Source organism: Sus scrofa, chromosome 8, assembly GCF_000003025.6.
Source record: "Sus scrofa isolate TJ Tabasco breed Duroc chromosome 8, Sscrofa11.1, whole genome shotgun sequence".
NCBI classification, from domain to species: domain Eukaryota; kingdom Metazoa; phylum Chordata; class Mammalia; order Artiodactyla; family Suidae; genus Sus; species Sus scrofa.
The window spans coordinates 36,923,637-36,948,112 of NC_010450.4; the positions used below are offsets into that span (position 1 = coordinate 36,923,637).

Here is a 24,476-nt window from a genome sequence, read left to right on the forward strand (position 1 = left end):
CTGGGCAACACCCAGGCTGTTTGGGAACCATTCTGTGGGGACAACTGGCTATGCTGTTTGTAAAGCTCTCCAGGGGATGTACTTATACAACCAGTTCCACTACCTTTAAACTCTTACAATCAGAACATTTTCCCCTTCTGTCTTCAACAAATCCCTCCCAGCGGCAATTTAAGCCCATTTTCTATTATTCGGTGTTCAGTGCAAATGGAGACCAGCTGCTTGCTTACCAGTCTACCCAGAACAGATAGCTTGGCTCACACACAAATGAGTTCAAAAGAACCAAGATGAATTGTGTGCTACCCTCCACAAACCTTCCCAAAATGGCTAGAGCACAGCAGATCCTCAGTGAAAGTGTTTAATTCTGCAAAAAAGGATTGATACCTGTGGAGACTATCTTTACAAATGACTTTGCAAAACAAAATATAAGACGTGTGTTGTCATTTAGCAGCATACAATTATGTGCCAAAGTTTATCTTCTTAAGTATATTCCTGTTTAATCATACTTTTAAAGTCCCAGAATGCTATGTTCCTGCCCATGATATTTTAAATCAGGTATCCTACTCATGGTTATCTTATAGCCTTTCCCCCCACCCTGTTTTTCTCGTATGAAATGTAAACATAGTTAAATGATATTTTTCTCCTTCCAGAGTGATTAAGAATACTTCTTTGCTAAGTATGATGGGCCTCTCTCTTTAATTCCCAACCTTGAATCATCAGCTCCAAGGGGTAATTTCTTTATGTTATACAAATCCTGATTGAGGACCAATGAGAAGAGTGCCTTCTATGAGAACTAGGCTGGGGGGCGAGGGGAGGGCAGGGTGATGGGTGGTCAAGGACTTTCCCTAGATTAGAGCTATCTTGGGTAAAATTTATACAGCACAAATAGTTTTAAATTCTGACTACAGTAAGTTTGCCCTTTCTGTCTACCTACTTTTCTGTTTTTATATTCCCTCATTAAATCACTGGCCAGGGAGCAAAGGATTCTCTCTAGCTTCAAGTTAGCCCAATTGAATATTGTGATTACTAAGGGTTATAAAAAGAATGGTGACTTAATGGAGTCTCATTAAGTTAAGCAATGAGCAAAGATAACAGCAGAAAACAATTTCACAATCAGTGCGACTAAGAATCTGAAGCAATAGTAAAAGTCAGTATCTATTTTCAGTAGATTCTGATTGAGTCAAATATTTGAGGCAGACATGAGAAAAGGCAATCACATTTTGCTCCCGTCTCTGAGAAAGGAGCTTGGGGAAAAGGAATTCCATAGTCCGTCCTACCCATTCATTTCATCCTCTTCCCTTCACCTCCACAATATATCCCAAATCCAGCTGTCTCACACTTCCCGGTACCATTCTAGTCTAAGCCACCACCCTCTTTGTACTAAGACATACAGCCTCTAGTCTTCTCTGCTTCTTCTCTTGCTTCCCTATAATCCATCCTCCATAGAAAAGCTGAAATGAAATTGTGAAATGTCAATCAAAGAATGCCATGCCCTTTAGTAAAACCTTCCAAAGATATCCCATGGCATTAGGAATAATATCCAAACTCCTTAATGTGATCTATAAGGCACTATATACTGTCTTGCTCTCTCTACATAGCAGACTGAACCTCCTACTCTTTAGTTGGGCTTTGGTCACTTTTGTCGTAACAGAGCTGCTTATTTTATTCTAACCTATGTCATGCCAGGAAGCCCTGAACATTCATCTATTCATGTCTGTCATAAAGGATTCTGCTTGTAACATAAACTGTTAAATTATGAAAACAAGAAAGTTATTTATACTTTCTATGTTACATCACCAACACTTGGAGTTTAGAGGTCCCTGAATTTTTCCATTGATCACCAACCTATGAATTATGAGTCAATTTACCTAGGCTATCTAGGTAGGCTAGGTAAGTAGAAATAGATTTTTTTTTGGGGGGGGAAGGGTTATTTTTACTTCTTTACTTAAATATATTAGATAATAAACAGTCTCCTAAAAGTCAAACTTTGGACAGTTGTTGTCATGGACAATGATTTTAATGTTGGACTATGGAAAATCATGGATGTATAAAAATATCGGCTTTCATGAAATAGTCATAAATTCTAACAACAGTTTTATTGTAACTTACAACTCCCAAATTTCAAAGGACATGCATGGCCATCCATGGGGAAATCCACCAATCTCATGGGACACTCTGCACTTATGGTGAGTCTATGATGGAAAAAGGCAATTAATCAAAATCGACACTTTAAAAATAATTTTACAGATCCCTCAATGAGGAAGAAGGAGGGAAGGAAGGAAAAAAGAGACAGGAAGGAAGAAGGGGAAAAAAGGAAAGGGAAGAGTTAAAAAAACAAAAAGGGAAACAGAAAAAAGAAAAAATGACTACCTCATTGTGTATAAAATAGTGCCATTTCTCATAATTCTAAAAAGCTTATTTGGAGCTGTCATATTATGTGAGACAGATTTCTTTCCATTCCTGAAGAAAGTATCAGGGGTCCATACTTTTGTTACCATCATATTATTCAATCTCAAAATTTCAATGGGGCCATCATATTTTAGTCTTTTGTCAATCCATGTCTGTCTGAAGAACACATCCATTGTGTATTCCTAAGGAAATTAGTTTCAGACATATTCAAATCACAGATGAGTATGCGTAAATATGCAGATAATGCATTAAATTCTAGCCTCTTTCCCACTCAAAAAAGAAATCCCCAAATAACAAATAGGAGCAGATTTAAAAAAAAAAAATCAGTGGAACAAAAAGATTCTCAACAATTAAAGGTCACTTTGCTGTATAGCAGAAATTGACTGAACACTGTAAATCAACTATAATGGAAAAAATAAAAATCTTAAAAAATAATAAAGTATGTCATATCTACCTTAATACCTTAATCTACATTTGTTAGATAAATACATTATCATACATATTAATCATTCAAGAATAATTACTGTAATTTAATAAAACTGCCAGCATCAGGTAATTACATTTGTACTTTGTTTTAAATCAAGTGACAAAATGAGTTGATGTGTAACCAATATCATTGCATAATTAATCATAAAATTGCAGGCAAAGACAAAGTAAAATGTGTAAGACAAAGTAAAATATGTAACAGAGAAATTTTATGTCCACATAATTTGTTAACATCTGCCTAGGGTCAAGGGAAAAAGGAAAGTAGTTTCTTTGACCTGGAAACTAAAAACATTTAATATTAGAGAGCACAACTGAATGGAAAAATTTATCCTGACCAGTGCTTGATGTTCTAAGCTCTTGAAGTGTGAGAAAGAGGGAAGTGGGGGGAGCAACTGGGCCAACAGGGAATTCAAAATGCAATTAGGACTACAAGATAGTTTTGGTACCAAAACTAATTACACTCTCTAATTTTCACCTCCTCAGTAAGTTCCAAAGTGGGGGAGGGAATACTACGTACAACATTTTACTATGGGGACTAGTAATAGAACGTTCTTTTCTTATTGAGAATGAATCCAACCCCCCCCCAAAAAAATACTCAAATGTTAGAGCTGAAATGCAAATCCAATATCATACTTATAAACTTTTTAAGCTGTTCTTTGACTTTCTGGCTCTGTGACTGTCTGCAAAATAAATGTTAATTGCCCTCTTTTCTGCATGTTTTCTTCAAATCTAAAAAAGTACATTTAATTTCCCAAATACCTACCATTTCAACATCAGAAACAGGTCCAAAGCTAGTGACATATATATCGGTTTTTACTTCAGTAACAGGACCTAGTAAGTATGAAGTAAACAAGTGTGAAAATATTATCAATCTTATAGGCAAGATGGGTTTGATAATTAAAAAGTAAGGACAGATAGATGTATCATGTTTTTACAAGCATCTTGAATTTTCAGTGAGATAACGCATCTTTACAAAAAAATGTAGACAAAAGAACAATAAAACCAGAAAGCAATATTTACTTACAGGCAAAAAAGAAACCCCAATTACTTACCAGGAACCTTGTTTCTCCAAAGATACATCACCCCCAGGCACTGTTACAACAGCCAGTGCAGGGAACAAAAGCTTTTAGCTTTTGTGATTTTTTTATAGTCCATCATCAGATTGGCCTTTAGTAAAGAGGTGAGCTGTTAAAAAGAGGGAACTTAAACCACAAGAGTGAGGAGAAGAAAAAACCATAATGGCTGCAAGGAATGCATCTTTGGTGAGTTGAAGATATTGGTAAATAACTTAAACACAAAAATGATTCATGTCATCTTTCACGATAGGCAGACCATCCATTGGTCAGTAGAATCAAAGACAAACTCTCCTAAAAGTCAGACCTAGTTATGCTCTGCCACCTACTTGCTCTGTGACCTTGGGTGAGTTACTTTACTCTCAATAGCAGCAACCATACCTATCAGGCAAGACTGTTGATGATGATCAAAGGAAATTGCTCCTAAGAGACCCTGAACACAGTCACTCTCTCATGGGAGTTCTTATCAAGTTTTAGTTTCTCTTCCCTTCCCATGATGGCCCCTACTGAGATTCTTTCCTAACTAAGAATCTTGGCTAACTAAGACTGGTTCAGGAACAAGTATAGGAGTGTGTCTGGCAGAAGAGAAAGGTGGGAGCATCATGATAATGGGGCTGATACAGATTTTCAACAAAGGAAAACTGCTGCAATCTGGGTTTAGCACAATGCTTAAAACCAGAAATTCTGGCGTTCACATTTGGCTGTAACACTTTCTAACTGTATAATCTTGGTCAAGTCACATATCATCAGAGTTAAAGGTTTTAATGACTATTAACTGAAATAATACATGTAAATCACTTGTCCCAGTCTCCATAACATAACAGCATGCTCAATAATGATAAAAATATTATTATACATCACATCAACTTTTATTACTAGTAAAAAATTCTTACACTCTTGAGTATCATTTCTTAAGTGATGGTTTATAGCACTGTATGGCCAGAGGCTACACAGTCCATACTGGAAAGAATAACATCTGCTCTCCAGATAGACTATTTCTCTTGGATACTGGTTAGGCAACTGGACTTATGCCAAAAAAGACAAAGAACAATTGGAATAGCTTAGGTCTAAAGCTATCCTCATAAAAATATGAGACTATTTTTTGTTTCTATGTGGTGAAGACTGAGCCATAGAAAGAAAAACATTTTGAGGGAGAAAGCAAAAGTTTTTGAATATGTATCCTAAAAAAAAATTATTCTTTGGAAGTACAGTGAAAGGAAAAGTATAGATCACGTTGATCTGCCATGAGTTTTCATTTTTTAAAAATAACACTTTTGGAAAACAGAGAGAATAGGTGTGAGAAGTTAATTGAATTTTTATTTGAATGAGAAAAGGGAAAACAACAACTACAAAAATATGATCGTAATAAGCTTATCAAAACCAAAGTGTTCCAGAAATAGACAGGTAATCCAGGAAGTCAGTAAGGTGTTGAACCCTAGCAGATGGAGATTTCATTCTAAAAGTTTCCAAAATGGGAGAAATCACTCTCCTAGTTTCTTCAGGACAATTGCTAAAGTGTTGGAAACAAAACAAAACAAAACACTATTTTGGTGCAAGTCAGAGCAAGACGAGATAATACTCAGAACAATTAAGGTTGAGTAGGTCCTGACAAGAGGAACTGTTTGACAAGAATCTTCAGAATAAAATTAGGATACTTGTTCTCAAACTTTAATAGGGTCAGAATCACATGCTCTATGTTCAGCATCACGACCTCAGTATTTGTTTGTGAAATTATTCAGTATTTGCTTTATATGATTACAAAAATATCTTTGAGATTGAATGAGATCCTAAAAATATATATAATTGGTAGAGAAATTTCATTTGGGTATCCATTCTGTAAACATTTATTGAGTGAACATCCGCCGTTTGCCAGGTTCCATGCTGGGCCCTGGTGTTATGTGGTAAACAAAACTCACAGGTTCCCTGCCTCAGTGAATTAATGTGCTTTTGGGGGAGCCAAAGTATAAATAATAAAGAAAGAAATTAAATGGAAGAATGCTATTATTCATAAGAAACAAAACAGGCTGGTAATGGAGTGGGTCTGGAAAGCCCCTCTAGATTTTTTTGGCCACTATTCAAAGCAATGCCTTTTGAACTGAGATCTGAAGGAAGATCACGAGCCATTGAAAGAGCAGAGAGAATGCATTTCAGGTGAGGAAAACGTCAGGGGAAAAGCTCAGACAGAGCACCTCCTTCTCTGCCCATATTCTGAAAGTGGTATCTTTTAAGCAACATATGTATACAGTATGTAATGGTGACAGTTTTAAACTTGTAGAAGAACCAGTGAAAGAGGTTGGTATGGGCTCAAGTATGTTCCTTCTAAACTCATATATTAAAGTTCTAGCACCTGGTACTCGGAAAGTAATAATATTTTGAGGTAGGGTCTTAAAAGGGGGGATTAATTTAAAACAAAGTCACTAGAGAGACCCTATGCTAATACGACTGGTGCCCTAATAAGAAGACATTGGGACCCAGAAACACACAGAAGAAGAACAATGTAAAGACACAGAGAGAGGACAGCCATCTACAAGCCAAGGACAGAGAGCCTAGAAGAAATCAACCCTGCTGACACCTCGATCTTGGACTTCAAGTCTCTGGAAATATGAAAAAATAAACTTGCTATTACTTAAGCCACTCTGTGGTGCTTTGTTATGGCAGAAGCAAATGAATGCAGAGGTTAATCAGTTGTCCTGTGTTCTTTCCCCAAGTTTTCCCCAAGAAAAACGTTTTCCCTTGGATACTGGTTAGGCAATCATTTAGGCAAAAAAGACAAAGAACAATTGGAATAGCTTAATCCCCTAGGTCTAAAGTTATCTTCATAAAACCCCCTCTGATCTGCAGTCCAGCTCTGTCTCTGTTTATAGGTTATGGTGAGAAGTTTGATTTGTTACCCTTTAATCATTGGGAGACCACTAAAGATGTAAAGAAAATATATGATCTGAATTATCTATTTTACAAAATCCTACCAGCAGCTGTATGGATAGTGAATTACAGGGAGGCTAGAGGAGAAGAGCTGTTCTAAGAGGCTGATTGTTAGTCCAGGTAGGATGATGGTATCTTGGATTAGGGATATGCAGTGGAGGTGGAGAGGAGACAGATCAAGGTGCATGTATGTGTGGAACTGCTCACATGAAATAGGGTTTTTCCCAAAGAACAGTAAGTAGAGACACTACTACTATTGATTTAAGGCTTTCCATCTGCCAAGCAGGACGCCAAGCTCTTCCCATGGGCTATTTCATTCAATCTTCACAACACCCTCCAGGGGTGTATTTTACGAGAACTTTATGGATTTGGAAACTGAGCTCACACAAGTTCAATATACTCCAGAACCAGAATTACAACTCCTGCTTTTCTGTGGTCACACCTGAGGTATGGAAAGGTCCCAGGCCAGGGATTGAACTTGTGCCACAGGAGCAACTCTGAACCACAGCAGTATCAATGCTGGATCCTTAACCCACTAGGCCACCAGGGAACCCCCCCAACCCCTTGTATTACTCTAGATTTACATTCTAGATTTACCAAACTAATTACATCATTAAATTCTGTCAGCAATTAATTACATATAATTTTCTATCGAGTACATAATAGGCAATGCATATCTTTCCTGTTTTGTTTCATGAGTAGTTTCTCAACTATGTTCCTACAGCTCTTTCTCTGACTTTTCTCTTACTCTTATTACAGCCTGCTTGAATCTGTCTCGCCCTCCTTAACAGTGAAGACAAGACGAAATCTCAATCCTCTTGCAAATCCCAAATGAGCACAGTGCTTTACATATGCTAGGTGGTAAATAACGATGTGTTTGACTGAGTTCCTCATATTATTCCAGTAGTGGTTTTAAAATCACCCCAAAGGCAAAATTACTGGGACTCATTTGTTACATCAATTAGGCTAAAAATATTTCCCGATTAAAGTAGAATCCGTGTTTTATCTATATTTGCATCCTTTCCCCGAACAAATCCCAGGACATAAACATAATAGGTTTCCAATAAATCAGTTTTCAATGAGTAATGGTCGCTATGCAATTAAGAATAATTCTTAGAGACACTTCCTCTAACCCTGCTGTTTAGGATGTTCAAATCAACCTTTTCTAAGAGCATAATTACATAGAAACCAGATAATTTTGAGCTTGGAAGGACTTCTCATAATTTTATATTCATTTTTGTAACATGAGACAACTTTTATTTTAAAATCCTACTTTTTTGGTAATCGGGAAATAGTTTTTAACCCCCTCCTGCATAGAGTGGATAGTTCCTAAGGCAAAGTGATCTTCAACAGTCATTGAAAAAACAAAGAGCTAAAACCACCAAGATCAATTTCAGAGGAATACTCCCATCTTACTAATGAATATAACTTGCTTGGGAAGTGGAAAGGTAATTAACAATGTCTCAGATAATTTCCTAGTGTTTACTTTAGCTATATAGACCTGGACCAAAATATTACTTTTTAATTTTCTTCTCCAGTAATAGAGTACAATTTGCTGCCACACCCAGGAGAAAGAATTAAGCTGTTTTGCAGATGTTGAAAGGAGTCAACTTTGTTTTCTGCATTGCCTCCCCAGCTATGCATTTGAGGAAGTATTTCCAGTTTCTCAGTCACCTAAAGCCATGCATCCAGCTACATCTTACAAAACACTATTAATGTGTCTCCCCAAATCAGGAGACTTAGAGTACTTTTAATCGATAGAGCAACAACAAAGAACCTTGGTGGAATATTTAAAAAAATCTCTAATGTCATTTGTCACTTACAAAATACAGAAAAACTAGCCTTCTCGTATATTAAATAAGGGACAGTTGTACATTGATATTGCTAAGAAAGCAAATTACTATAGAGTCTTACTTAGATGACATTAAAGATTAATGCTGCTTTTATGCTATGATCCTTCTATCAATCCAGCTCCACTTTTTAAATATTAAAGCCATCAAAAAAATAAATAAGAAAAGTCCTAAAAACAGCAATAGAATATGAGCAAATGCTGAGAATGCAATTCACGGGAGGAAAATTCTGGGGGTTTTTTACTTTTGAAAATTTTATTTTTTTAGTTTTTATTATAATTGATTTACAGTGTTCTGTCAATTTCTGCTGTACAGCAAAGTGACCCAGTTATACATATATATATATGTATGTGTTTTCTGCGTTGCCTCCCCAGCTATGCATTTGAGGAAGTATATATTCTTTTTCTCACACACACATATTCTTTTTCTCACATTATCCTCCATCATGTTCCATCGCAATTGATTAGATATAGTTCCCTGCTATAGGAGGAGAATCTTGTGGGCAATAAAGATTTGAAAAGATATATACAATTACATATACATATATATTCTTTTTTCTTTTGCATTTAGGGCCGAACCCATGCTATATGGAAGTTCCCAGGCTAGTGGTCGAATCAGAGCTGCAGCTGCCAGGCTACACCACAGCCACAGCAACGCTGGATCCATGCCTCATCTGTGACCTATACCACAGCTCACAGCAACACCAGATCCTTAACCCACTGAGCAAGGCCAGGGACCCAACCCACATCCTCATGGATACTAGTCAGGTTCATGACCACTGAACCACTACGGGAACTCCCTATATATTCTTTACTAAAGTGTTGAAGAGTTTGTGGATCCTGAATCTCTTTTTCACTGTAAATGGGAGTTTGAATTTGTAAATCCACCAGAGAAAACAGTTTGGCATTATCTCATCAAGTTGAACTCCCACTTACACTAAGATCCAGAAAACCCATTCTTGGATATATATGCAAAAGAAACTCTTGCACATTTACAGCAGGAAATTTGGGCCAGAATATTCACAGCAACACAGTCTTGGAAACAAGCAAAATGCCTGCTGCCAACAGAGCAGATGAATCAGCTGGTTTCGATGCAGTGGGAATATCACACGGCAGTCAACATGAATGATCTACAGCAATACACAAGGGTAAGAAGGAATCTTGTAAATACACAATCAAGTGAAAAAAAGCATCCAAAGATTGTAAGTATCATGTTAAAAATTATTAAATTTTAAATGTATTTATTAAGGAATAAAATTGCGCTAAAATGCTATTCAAATAAAGCGATGCAATACTTCAAACCAAGATTCAGAAAGGTGGTCACTTTGGGTGGGAAAGATTAAAAAATAGGATAGAGGAGACCATAGAGCAGAATAAGTTGTCATGGTTGTGCGGTTTAATGATTTAAGTGGGTGCTTATTGTATTATAATAAATGAATGAATAAATGAATAGACGGATGAATAAAAAGGTTATGTTTGGACCAATAATGGGAGTGTGACATGAGCCAAGGATTATTAATCCAGAATCCAATTCAGTGCAGCAGAAGTTTTTTAAAAATATTATATGGATGGACCTAGAGATTGTCATACTAAGTGAAGTAAATCTGAATTACTGCAGAATGACAAGGAAGACAAACATCATATGATATCACTTGTGTGGATATCCATATGTGGAATCTTTAAAAAAAGGATACAAATGAACTTATTTGCAGAAAAGAAACAGACTCATAGACTTTAGAAACTTATGGGCCCCAAAGAGGACATGGTGGGGAGGGATGGACTGGGGGTTTGGGACTGGCATATTCACGCTATGGCATACGGAATGATTGGCCAGTGGGGCTCTGCTACCTAGCACAGAGAAGTCTACCCAATATTCTGTGATAATCTACATGGGAAAAGAATCTGAACAAGAAGGGATGTATGTCAGTGTATAACTAAATCACTTTGTTGTAGAGCAGAAATTATCACAACTTTGTACATCAATTATACTTCAATAAAACTTTAAAAAATCAAAAAACTAAAAACAAAAAATAAACAAAAACATTAAAAAGGCCTAGACAATAAAGCAGCTATTTGCTTAATAATATACAAAATGCAAATTGACATATTTATTTCATCTGAAAGAAAACTCACAACCCAGTGAAATATCATCTAAATATCCACTAATTTATTAATAAACTGTATCTAGGTTTTCAGTTTATTTCAGCAAATGTATTTTGCATATTCTTACCCTAAAGAACATGTAAATATACATTAGCACCAGCACATCTTTTTTTATTAAACCAAGAGCTTAAGAAAGCAGATTTGTGTTCTGGATTCTAGACATCTTTTTTTCAGTTATCCCTTCCCTCCACTCTATATTAAGTTATTCTCTACTAGTCTATTTCCAGGGGTATACAAACAGGTTATGGTACTTCTAATCCTTTAAAAAGGGCAATCCCATACAAGTTATCCCAAACTATTGAGTAGGTTTCCCTGTGCTATACAGTAATTCTCATTAATCATCTATTTGATGTGTTATTCCCACCCTCCCAATTCTTCCTTCTCCTGAGTGGTTTCATCTACGGTAACCATAATAAGATTTGTTTCAAAATCTGTGAGTTTCTGTTTTTAAATAAGTTCTTTCATATCATTTTTATTAAACTCCACATATGTGATATCATATGGTATTTATCTTTTTCTGTCTGACTTACTTCACTCGGTATGAGAATCTCCAGATCCACCCATGTCCCTGTAAATGGATATATTTATATATATGATTGATTCACTTTGCTGTACACCTGAAACTAATACCACATTGCAAATCAACTATAGGCCAATAAAATTAATGCTTATCTTCGCTTTATACCTAGGAAGTAAGTCAAATTTAACGTATCCCACAAACAAATGGTTCATCCACATCCCTAAGCTGCTTCTACCATAGTCTTGGCAACTCTGTTTTTCTAGATGTTCAAGTCAAAAACTTAAGTGTCCCACTAGACACCTCACTTTTTCTTGCATCCCACATTCTTGCTGTCACCAGTGGACTAGAACTCTGAAATATAGCTAGAAGCCAATCATATCTTACAACTTTGCAAATTCTCCGTCACCAACTTGATCCAAATGTCCATTGTCCCCTGCTCGATTTACCTTAAAAACTTTTCTGCACTTGCCCTTGATCGCCATTCACTGTTCTCAATCCAGTAACCAAAGCAAGCCTTTGAAAATTAGCCCTTTCAGATCTCACCCCTACTGGAAACTGATCAGTTACTTCTAATGTGATTTGTAGTAAAAGCAAAGTTCTCACCAGCCTGCAAAGATCTACACAACCTCATCCCTGTTTCTCACTGACCCCTTCTTACTCTTTGGCCCTGTTAACTTCACTGCAGTGACACCCCCACGCTTAGCATGTTTGCGCATAGACTCTCTTCTAACAAGACCCAGCTTATGCTCTTACCTACTTTGGACCAAGTTCAAATATCCCTTCGAGCCTTTCCTAACTACTAGTTAAAACTGCAACCTCCTTGCCTGCTTTATACTACTTGATAGGAGTTCTTTATTGACATTTGATACACTGTATAGTTTGCTTATTTCTGTTGCCCCTTTTCTGTCTCTTTCACCAGAGTATCAGCTCAGGAGGGCAGGGAATTGTGTCTTTTTTGTTTGCCAATGTATCCTCCGTGCCATCCTACAAGAGTGTCCAGTATATATTATACAATTGATGAATTTTTGATGAAAAGTAAATAAAATTAAATATCTCCTTGTGATCAGTCCTTATCTTACTCAGTATCTTAGAAGAACTTGAGAAGTGTCTCATCACTCCTTCCTAAGACATTCCATTCTCTTGACTACATCACAGTCTACTCTTTTCCATTCTCCTTTGACAAGCTTTTTTTTTTTTTTTGTCTTTTCAGGGCAAAGATATATGGCCGTTTCCAGGCTAGGGATCGAATGGGGGCTGTAGCCACCAGCTTACACTACAGCCATAGCCACATAGGATCTGCGCCTCGCCTGCAACCTACACCACAGCTCATGGCAACACCAGATCCTTAACCCACTGAGCAAGGCCAGGGATCGAACCCAGATCCTCATGGATACTGGTCAGATTTGTTTCTGCTGAGCCATGACGGGAACTCCTCTGACAATTGTGTTTTCTGCCCTTACTCAATTGTTAACGTTTTCTTGAGGTGTGGTTCTGGGCTCTTTGCTCTGCTCTCTCTATAGTCTTCTCTATACATCTACTCTATTCTCACAGCATTATATACTGATGACTCCAGACAAAACTCTCCTCTGATACCAAGACATGAACAACCACTAGGATGCCACCCCAGCATCCTAAGCTTAAAGATAGCCACACATGAGCTCTTGATTTCACCCCCCTCCCTTGACTGTTCTCCTCCAGTGCCCTCCAATCTACTTTACTCAATAGCAGCAATCATACCTATCAGGCAAGACTATTGATGTACTTTTTCAAAAAAAAAAAAAAATGAGTCATTTTTGATTTCTCCCTTTCCTTCACCACCCATATGGAATCCACTGCCTATTGTTGTTGAATTATACCTCCAAAATATATCCCACTTTTATTCATTTATAGTCATTTTTTCTATATCTACCATCTTATTCCAAGCCACAATTAATTTAATGGAGAGAACCAAGGAATAAAAAGCTTTTTCATTGGTCTCCTTGTTTCTAATATTGCCCCACCTCCAAATCTAAGCCTTTCTTTTTATTATGCAGCAACCAGAGGGATCACATTACAATCTAAGTCACACCATGTCATTCCCCTCACCCCCTAAAATACCTTAGTGGTGCCCAGATTCACAAAAAGAAAACTCCTTTACCAAAAGCCAAGATAATCCCATGAGATTCTTCCTATTGATTTCTAACTCCAGGCATACTGGATCCCTTTTACTGTATAAATCTCACTAATTTATTATCTACCTCAGAATCTTTGCACTTGCTTTTTTTTTTCTGCCTAAGAACAACTTTTGCTTAATCTTTCCATGTCTGTCACCTTATGTTTTAGCCTAAAAGACTTCCTTGTCCACTGTATCTGAATTGATACTCCACCCAGTTTATTCCTTATCTTAGCATGCTATTGGATTTTTCCATAGCATTATCTTTAATTATTTTGATACCTTGTTATTTTTTATCTCTCTTCACTGTGTCTGATTCAGAATTATATCTTTACAACTTATCATTGTTCTTAACACATAACAGTCTCTATGTATTGGTTCAACAAATGAATGAATGAATGAATATGACAAATCAGAAGAGAATGAAGCTTTATTTTTCTGTTGTCCTGTGGGTATAAAATGTTATTTTCATCTATATATTTTTAAAAATATATATATTTTTTGGTCTTTTTTTTTTAAGGGTCACAGCCATGGCATATGGAAATTCCCAGACTAGGGGTCAAATCAGAGCTACAGCTGCCAGCCTATGCCACAGCCACAGCAACGTTAGATCCAAGCCATGTCTGCGACCTACACCACAGCTCAAGCCAATGCTGGATCCTTAACTCACTAAGCAGGGCTAAGGACCAAACCCATATCCTCGTGGATATTAGTTGGGTTTGTTACTGCTGAGCCACGTTGGAACTCCTAAAAAAATATATTCTACGTCAGCATTCAAATGAATAAAGCTAGCACATGACACCTCAATTTAATTTTTAGGCTGAGCTATATAGATCATCTGAAAACACTGCTAGGAAGGATATTTTCATTTCTGTGGGAAATTTTTTAACAAATTTACCTAGATGTACACACTCCCCAATGTTTCCTTTTCTATTTCAAAATGTTATTAAAGCTTTAGACTAAAAGTCCTCATTTTATGCCTTTGGGAGAAGTATAGTTTTGCTTATTTTAAAGACTTGGTAACAAGAGGTATTTTAATGATAATTTAACTCCTAATAAACAGAAGGATGCAAAAAAGTCTTAGAAGGGTTGTAGCAATAAACTAGCTGCCTGGCCTTGTCAATTCCTAATCACAGGGTTCTTGGGTAATTCATTGCAATGTTTCTCAGCCTTCTCTCTAACCAAGAGATGATGCCCACCCTGCTTATCTTTTTGTGTTGTTTTGATCGTCTTTTTAGACATTGCTTGTGAACATGTTTTGAAACGTGGTGAAAACCTTACTAATGTGAAGTCCTACTGTGTTGGTAAACAACCTTGCAAAACTGACCCGAGTTCTCCATTCCCATTTCAGAGAGATTATGGAAAATGATGTAAGGCAATCATCTATATTTATATTTATCTGGAAGCATTTACTATTTCTGAACGTTACCTCAAAAACTGGAGATGCGCAAAAAGTTGTGTAGTCCTTCAATAAATGGAAGTGGGTAAGGGCTGGCTTCCTAAACTCTCTCCTGGTGGTTGGCACCTTAGCTATGCATTTTTAAGATGATGCGAAAGTGGATATGAGTCCAGAGGGTCATTTTCTAGCTCCTTTGTGGAAGGGTTCACTTGTGTGTCGCTTCTAAGCAAGTAGAAGCTACTTCTGGATGAGAGCAGACTGATTTGTCAGAGGCTAGAAGGACTCTACCCCTCAGATGTCCCAACCTAGCTTCCCTCACTCGCCTCCTTCCTTCCTTCTCACCTTTCCCCTTTCCTTCTCCAGTGGAGAACGTGGGAGACAAAGGAGGGGAGATCCTGGAGGGATGAAAAGAAAGAACCCTTTCAGTTCCTTTCACTTCCCCTTTGCAAGCTGTGCTGCTGAGTTAAAAATACATAATTTCATTTCCACATCTATTTCAACCCCTGCCTGGCCTACTGAGCAATCACAAACCATCCAATTTCAATTCAGATCTTTGCTTCTAGCTTTATTTTAAATGGAACACAGCTAAGTTGTATAAACAGATATAAAGTAAAGGCTCCACCAAGAGCAGAAGTAGGATTAAAGGAACCAAGAAGTAAATCTGTATTTATAGTGTACGGGTCAAAATCAGAATTGTTTTCATTCCATTTCTAAAATGCCAAACTTAAGTATAAAAGGCCAAAGAAGGGATCAAATTCGTGGCATCCAAGAGTCTCTGCTTACCATGTGTTCTTATTATTTTGGTGATACTCATTTACAATATCTTATAAATAGATTATATATTTTCTGCAGGTGAGAATCACTATTCCGCTATCACATTGGGAATACTGTGCCTTTACAGAAAATAAAAATGAAATCATATTTACCAGAAATATTTATGAGCAACAACCTCCAAACTGTGCTATATAGTAAATTATTAATAATTAATCAACGGCTAACACTTGAAGTAATGCGAATTCAATCCTTTCTCATAAAGCTATAAAAGAATCTCCAGGCAGATAATGAAGATCACTTGGCAGAGACTAATAAGATGACTAATAATGCCCTTGAAACATTTTAGCAGTACTGCAGCTAACCAAAATCCAGCAAGGGCTTACATAGGTTGATTTCATTCATTCTATTGGCTATATATTATCATAGAAGAGGGTCATTGGTAAAAAGAATACATCCACAATGGATTCCGTCTTCCTTTTGAATTATAACTTGCATTATAACCAACTGGGCAGATATTATTTCAATTTTCAACATTAATAATAAAACCATATCATTTCAATGATAACTTTTCACTTTAATTCATGTTCAGGGACATCAATTCTCTAATGAATTCTCTAATGAATACTTAAACTACATGTGATTTGGTATTCCCATTTTTTTTTCTCAAAATGTCAAGTTTAGAAACTTTATGGGCAGATAAATCCTCTTTTATTGATATAATATAGTCATAAATGGTATCACATCATCTGAAACCTTCTCCACAAAATTATTTTTGATCTAAAGTGATAATTTTCCAGTCACTTATCAAAGATCATGCATTGACAAATGATTCACTTCTGTAAGGAAGCCTCTTTTCAGATTTGCATGACAGCAAATACAGTGTTGAGCATCCTAACCCTGGAGAGGCAATGTGAAAAGAGCCAGGAAAATCCTTCATCCTTCTCATCCGTCTTTATCACTCTCAACATGCAAATCTGAAGTAGTATCTGCTATGGCTTCCTGTAACCTTCTCCAAAAAATCCAGAAAAAAAGTGGCTCTTGATTCCAGAAGACCTGATTCCAGCCTATGCTATTTTTCCTTCTATAAATCACTCTTTTTCTAATCTTCAGTGTTCTCCTTTGTTGCATGAGAAGAACAAGACTAGATGAACTCCAAAGCCTTGTCCAACTCTATCCAATTCCCTTTCATTTCCAACAATTCTTTCCAAGCTGGGACCAGACACCTTGGAAATAATGTCGAATCCCTCACTGTTTTCCAGGAAAGTCCCACTCTCTTTTACTTTCTGCATTCCCTATCTTCTTATCTCCTAAACACCCTCGGTAGGAAGCTTGAATGCATCAATGCTGCTAATATCATGACACTCATAACAGAGTAGCTAATAGCATCACAGTCTTTATGGCTTTGTCTTTTGAATACACATCCTGGCCATGCCACTTACTAATGGTGAACTTGGACCAGTTGCTTAAGCTCCCCAGCCTCAATTTCTTCATCTGTAAAATAGGAAGAGTAGTAGTTTTCCCTCAGGGTTGCTGTGAGGGTAAAATAAGAATGCCTATGAAACGCCTGGTATAGATGAAATTTGGGGTAAATAAATATGATATGAGTTACTGTTACTACTACTTCTAGAATATAAGTGCCTTTAAGATAGAGCCTGTGTCTTCTCAACTCACTTCCCAAGAGGTAACTAGCTCAGAGGAGTGGGAAGAAAGGGATTTGGTGGTTAGGAAGACATGTGTGCTCTGAACTGCACTGAGGGGGTGTCTGAGGTTAAGAATTGTATCTTGAGATTTCTGTGAACCTGGTGCCTAGCACAATGCTTGCCACAGAGATTCTCATTACATAAGCAAATAGACTATGAAAAAGAGCAACAGTGCTGTTAGTGGACGTGCCTCTATTAGACCCTTTATACATATTTACTGAAGGAAGATGTAAAGCAGAAATACCTGACTCCAAAGTCTTAGAAGGGGAGTAAATGCCACTTCTCCAAATAAAGTAAAATCTCATCCCACTATGGAAAAGAATAGGAAAGGACTGGGTTCTCTTGCAGAGCAGGCAGCTTCGTGCCCCAGATTCATTTCCTAGGTAGCACAGGGTCGAGGTTTTGGCAGAGGGACTGACACCACGTGGGAGGACAGGGGACTTCGGATCAGCTGTCTCAAGTGCAATGTGCCCTGAGCAAAGTGGACAGGTTCAGGGGAGTCCATTCCAGGGCGCAGTGCAGCGGGGCAGCTGAGCCCCGAGTTCCCGTTTTTTGACTCTTCCCCTCGAACCTCCCCCGCCCAGTAGTCAGGTCCCGGGAGGTAATTACTGTGGGGGAGCGGCAAAGCTTCTGAGGGGGCAGGGAGAGGGGAAAGTACGGGTGGGGGCGGTTTTCTTGTCAGAGGTCTCATCAAAAGAGCAGAGAGAGGGAGAGAGGGAGAGAAAAGAGACAGAGGGAGAGGGAAAGAGGGAGAGAGCTACAGAGAGCAAGAGATTGAGAAGAGAGAGAGATTGAGAGATTTTTTTCATTTTCGCACGCGAGGCATACCTAATGATATTCCCACAGACAGACAGGCAGATGGAGAGAGAGACAGACAGGACACACTTGCGCGTTTGAAATCGTTCATACCCCCAAATCCAGGACGCAGCCTGTTGTCATAACCATCGAGTAAACCGTCCAGGATGCGGGTAAAATTTTCCGGGCATAATTTCTCCTCCTTTTGGTTCGGTCCTGGGGATTCGTTTAAACTGCAAAGGCGTAAAATAAAAATAAAAATGAAAAAATAAAACAGCGATCTGAGGAGATTATTTTAAGAATTGATCAGCGAACAGGTGGAAATGGGTTTATCTTCTAGGAGAAGAGTCTCTTGCCCCAAACTAAAGGAAGCAGGGCTAAGGGATGGAGGAGAGAGAGATGAACAGGAAATGTGCATCCTGCGCACAGGGACCCTAGTACCCACACTCGTCTTGGACCTGGTCTCTCACCATCTCCGCCTCTACGCGGTCAGAGCAAAGCCAGGCTCAGGGCCCCTGACCCCACAGCGGAGACCAGAGGGTCTGGTTTGCCCTGGGAGGAGAAGGCGTCTAGAGGGGACCGAGAGATGGCCCCTTCGCCACCTTCCCCTGGCCCCCAGCACCCCAAGGAACTCACCAAGCCGCCAGGCACAGGACGTGCAGGAGGGCGAAACTGACCCCGAAGGACGTCGCAATCGCGGGTACCTTCTTGCCAGAAACCATCTTTGCAACATGCCATACTTTAAGCCTGTTCAGGTTTCCAGGCTCTCCAGATGCCCTGAGCAGGGTGCAAGGCGAGGGCAGAGGCTCTCCGCGGCGTGCGCACACTCGCGCTCACACTCGCCCGCGCTCACACTCGCCCGCGCTCAGCCAGCCCCAGCCGCGGTGGGCGCGTGTGTGCACGCGGGCCGGGGAGGCGGATCTTGCCTTGCCTCGCCCCCTCCTTTTCTCGCTGAGCTCTCCAGTGTATGGAGAGCCGTGTATACCGCTCACACCCTTTCGTGCCTGCACCCCGAAGCTGCTGGGGTTAACCCTGTGGCGCTGGCACCGAAAAGCTGAACCAAGTTTTTTTTCCGACCCTTAATTCCAGGGAGCAGGACCCGGGGCTCCGGCCCCTCCTCACGATCTCAACCCCCCCATCCCAGTTCGGTCCCCGCCCACAGCAAAAGTCGGCCTCCACTTCTCCCTCCCGCAGGGATTTGGACTTAACCCCTGAAGCTCCTCTCTTCTAAGGTTGTTGGAGCACCTGTTTGTACCCATTTTCAAGGCTAGAGGTGGAGAAAGGACTGGAAGGTAGCGCTTGCTGGGCCTGGGGATGGGAGACCGTGACGGCTAGAGGGGATCCAGTCCCTCTGGGACTCTCTCCTTCAAGTGTTGGGAGGCGGGGATGGAAAGAAGATTCTTCCTGGTAAAAGGGTTTGCAACTCGCTGGGCGGACTCTCGCCAAACTGTTGGGAAGTGGCTTTGAGCCTCATTTTATAGTCAACTCCTTTGCCAAGCTGTTGCTGTAAAGAAACCAAATTTCTTTACACGATGCCCGCCGCCGCCTGGCACATGCCCTCTGCTTTGTTGCTCCATCCTTTTTCTGGAGGGGAGAGAAAAGGTAGTGGCAAAGGACATCTGGTCAAAATCACTTTCTTTCACTTCTTTAGACATTTGACACTCTTCTTCCACAGCAGAGGTGACTGACTTCCAGAAGGCTTCAGGGAGAGGGAAAGGATTGCTGGGGAGAGGGAGAGGAGAAAGCAGGAAAAGAGAAAGAGTGTGTGTGTGTGTGTGTGTGTGTGTGTGTGTGTGTGTGAGAGAGAGAGAGAGAGAGAGAGAAAATGGAAGGGAATGGCTCACAGTTCATTAATAACTTCAAAGGCAATACTAAGCACTATAACTTTAGTGTTTTATTGAACAGAGATAAGCACTTCCAAGAGAACTTTTAAAAACGTTAATTATTGCTTTCAAAGAAGAAAGGTGTCTTTCACATTAATAGTGATGCATATGGAAATGCTTCTATGATGGAATAATGACCTAAGTAATTTCCATGAATTTAGGGCCCTGGAACCAGTCACCGCCAATAATTATGTTCTGTTTACAACTGTGATGGCTTGTTCAAAGTTTGATGGCAGGTGGACTGATTTGATATGGAAACAGTCAACCAAGGGAGTTTGGAGGTTTCGTTTGTTTATTTTTGTTAGTTTGTTTCAGTCTCCTGGTTAAAGTTTTCCTTGCAAGGGGGAAGCTTTTCTGATTGCCAAAAGGTCATTACAGCCAGAGGTGGGTACTTTCATGATATTCCATATTGCTTCCTTCATGGCATTTATTATACTTCATCCTAATTCCATCCATATCATTCTTCTCTGAATGACGTCATCTCCTTGAGGGCCTGGGCTGGGTCAGTTTTGTTTATCTGTGTTTGTTCTTTCTCTCATTAGAGTGCATGGCACCTAGTACAGGATAATAAATATTTATTGAATGAACAATTAAACAAATTAATGAATCGCTTGTTTCCAGATCCATCTTAATTAATTCGGATGAAATTCAAGCTCACTCTCTTGGGAAAAAAAATGGAAATACTAGTGTATTCCCTAAATATGCTACGAAATCATTTGCCTCCTCAGATTATCCACATAACAGCTGCTAATTCGTTATGTTGTTATATCATACTATATTATTTCTCCAATCTTAGTGGTTTTCTACACTTCCTAAAGTCTGTCAGTATTCTCTAATTTTCCTTCAATTTCCATTTAAAAAATATATACCAGGAGTTCTTGTCATGGCTCAGGAGTTGCCAAACCAGACTAATATCCATGAGGAAATGGGTTCAATCCCTGGCCTTATTCAGTGGGTTAAGGATCTGCGCGTTGGCTTGAGCTGTAGTGTAGGTTGCAGACATGGGCTCAGGTCCTGCATTGCTGTGGCTGTGGTATAGGCCGGTGACTGCAGCTTGGATTCGACCCCTAGCCTGGGAACCTCCGTATGCCACAGGGTGCGGCCCTAAAAAGAAAGAAAAAGAAAAAGAAAAACCACACAATACCATAAATAAAGTTAATTAAAAAGATTCAAAACATTAAACATAAAAAAATAAAAAATATACCAGAAAATAAAGAATAGGAAACAATGGCCTTGGAAAACAAAGTTCCATATTATTAAAGATAAGTTGTCTTTAAAATTCCAATTTTAAGTATGTGAAACTAAAACCTTCAAAGGGATAAAAAGAAGATTCCCTTCATATAGTATCTCCAATTATATTTTTGTTAACTGATGTATAGTACATAAGATCAAGATCAGCTGAAGATAATAGTGGAGACATTTATATCTCATTTTGTTTTATATCACAGCCTTTCATTGATGCTACCTTTGCATTATTAAAGAATTTAGATGCTGGGTTTTATTTTCTAAAATCTTATGTATGTATCTTGTCACTATGAATTTTATACTAAATCCCATATTCAAAAACTTACAGTTTAACCTACCATTATCATTAAATATGCTATTATTTTCTATATAAACCCCTATCTATTATGATCCAGATTGTGAGTGATTTTTTCCTTATACAGCTGTGTAGAAATATGAAGGTGTTAAAATTATACTTATAACTTCCTTCTTTAAAGTTAATGTAATGTCTTTGATTGCTATATTCAGATGCACAACCCCCAAGCATCACTATGTTAAGCCAGCAACAGATTATAAATATATCATGAGGGTTTACTTTTGATATGGAATGCAAATAATACAGACCACCCTACTGCCAAAGTCTGAGGATGGACATTTTGTCCACAATGCTCATGAAATGTCTTGGAAATTTTTCCGTGTGGCTCTTCATAACTTTTATCAGATTCTCAAAGGCCATGAACAACTATAGTATGTATGCACCAATGTTTATTATGAAAGATGGCATATGTAACAGTCATTGATAATCAACCAAACAGGCAAACATTTATAACTAATGTGTGACAAATATCTCTATCCCATTAGATAAACTTATCCATTGCCTGTTCCGACAGACTATTATGTAGATAGTGTGTCTCCTTTGAAAGTATTCTGCCTGATTTTTGTCAGTTTATTAAATGGCCAATCAGACTGGTACACACAAATTGGGGATGATAATAAAGTGAATAATTTGTAAGAGTTCAACCTGTTTTTCTTTCTACTAATTATTTCTAGTAAACTAATGAACCTGTTTTAACTATTTTATGCTTTACATTCTGGAGGCTTATGGATATACACCTAGCTGAAGTATTTTAGTTCTGAGAACATAGTTATTGACTACTTTTAAATGAATGCATCTCTTTGTCCTGCACGTTTAGATAGGTGAGAAGAACTGATTTGATGCTCTTGAGTCATGCCTTTCCTTATTTGTATTAAGACAATGATTTTACAAAAATTTAGCTGCATGCTGGCCTGTAATTACTGTCTAGTTGTTCATTTTTATCTCTGTTATTAAGACATCTCAAAACTGTGTCTGTTGTCCTAATGGTGTTTACGTTTAAAATGACCAAGCTGGGGCACCTTGACAGAAACATATTTACAGAACAAATATTTTGTAATATTAGTTGATTACTGCTTCCAAAATAAGTATATATTTTTCTCTGCCATGTAGTGAATACAGATTTAGTTGTTTCAGTGCGTTCCCTTTAAAGAGAATAAAATTTAGGCAATATTTGTATCTTACTTGAATAATTTCTATACATGAAATTTGGAAAGCCAACTATTATAATAGACATTTAAAAATAATTAATTAAATTTTTGTGATTGTCCACTACCAAGTTGGACATTGAAGGAAGTATATCCACACTTAAGGGTCTCTAAGATCCCATGTTAATTTAAACTGTGATAGGAAATACGAGCTCTCTAATATAAGCTTTTGTTTCTTTTGAAAGTCCAATGTGTTATAATAAGCAGAAAGTATGTATTTTAAGAGCCTGGAATCCAAGTAAAGAATTTAAATACTTTTAGATTTAATTGGAAATGACTAATAATGTGTGAAGCATTACTTTATTTATTAGACCTTGAATTCTAGAGTGAGTTCTCAGAGTAATTAAAGAAGTACTACTTTACACCAGACTCCTAAGAGCTATGATTGGGGTGTGTGTGTGTGTGTGTGTGTGTGAATGTTCTATAAATTCCATGCAAAGTACTATTAGGAATATCCCCTTGATTTCATTCATGTATGTGTTTCTGTGCATTTTCAACATTTCTGAAAAAAAAAAAAACTATTATGAAGTGATAGATTTTTTTCAGCATTTAATAATAATGATTAGCAAGGGTAATTTATGCATTATCCATAGTACTCAACATTAAATATATTGTTAAATTTGCTACCAAGTGCCTATGTTATGATAAACATATTGTCTTTTTCTTTTCTTTTCTTTTTTTCTTTTTTTTTTTTTTTTTTTTTGCTTTTTAGGGCTGAACTGGCATATGGAAGTTCCAATGCTAGGGGTCAAATCAGAGCTATAGCTTCTGACCTATACCACAGCCACAGCAATGCTAAATCTGAGCCACTTCAGCAACCTACAACACAGCTCATGGCAATGCTGGATTCTTAACCCACTGAGCAGGGCCAGGAATGGAACCCACAGCCTCATGGATACTAGTTAGATTTGTTACCACCAAGCCACAACAGGAACTTCTGCCTTTTTTATTTCTTTCTATTTATTTTTATTTTTATTTTAGGTAAAATAGCAGGAGTTAGCTTTCTCTCAATTCTGGAGGCTAGAAATCTGAGACCTATGTGTTAGCGGAGCTCTTTCTTCTGAGGCCTCTCTCCACAGCTTACTAATGATCATCATGTCACAGCCTTTCCTCTGTTTGCATGTGCAACTTTGTCCAAATTTCCTCTTCTTGTATACATATTGACCAGGTCCACCCTAAAGACTTCATTTTAACTGAATATCTTTTTTCAAATATCTATTTTCAAGTAAAGTCACATTCTGAAGCACTGGGGTTAAGACATCAATGTATGAATTTGGCAAGGACAGAATTCAGCACATAGCAGTCATGATCTTCCTTTGACTATCTATAATGAATAAAAGGAAAGTCATATACATATAATTATCTTTTAAATTCATTAAGCCACAAAGACATATATGATATTCTTATGTCAACAGTAATGATGATGGTGTTAAGAACCTTTATTATAATAATAGCAGTTAAACTTTATTAATAGCTAATCTTATTTAAATCTTCAGAAGAAAACATAATAAGGTAGTATTTCTTTCATTTTTATAGATAAGGAAACTGA

General features: G+C 38.0%; 1 protein-coding gene and 1 long non-coding RNA gene across 4 annotated transcripts in view; both read right to left on the reverse strand.

The window, feature by feature from the left end:
* Positions 1–19,380, reverse strand: part of GABRA4 (gamma-aminobutyric acid type A receptor alpha4 subunit) — a 67,368-nt gene extending 47,988 nt beyond the window's left edge. For 2 of the 3 annotated variants that reach the window (XM_021101169.1, XM_021101170.1), the window contains exons 1-5: positions 18,876–19,108; positions 18,273–18,472; positions 3,656–3,723; positions 2,368–2,588; positions 2,107–2,189 (exon numbers count right to left, since the gene is read on the reverse strand). In XM_021101169.1, coding sequence (XP_020956828.1) covers positions 2,107–2,189; positions 2,368–2,588; positions 3,656–3,723; positions 18,273–18,472; positions 18,876–18,961 — 658 coding nt within the window. In that variant the 5' untranslated portion in view covers positions 18,962–19,108. Of the gene's footprint in view, positions 1–2,106; positions 2,190–2,367; positions 2,589–3,655; positions 3,724–18,272; positions 18,473–18,875 lie in introns of all 3 variants that reach the window. The other variant, XM_003356906.4, reaches the window with a different exon arrangement.
* LOC110262083 overlaps positions 20,119–24,476 on the reverse strand; it is a 32,285-nt gene continuing 27,927 nt past the window's right edge. Inside the window, exon 3 of the long non-coding RNA XR_002346626.1 lies at positions 20,119–20,676. This is a non-coding gene — a long non-coding RNA (uncharacterized LOC110262083). The remainder of the gene's footprint in view (positions 20,677–24,476) is intronic.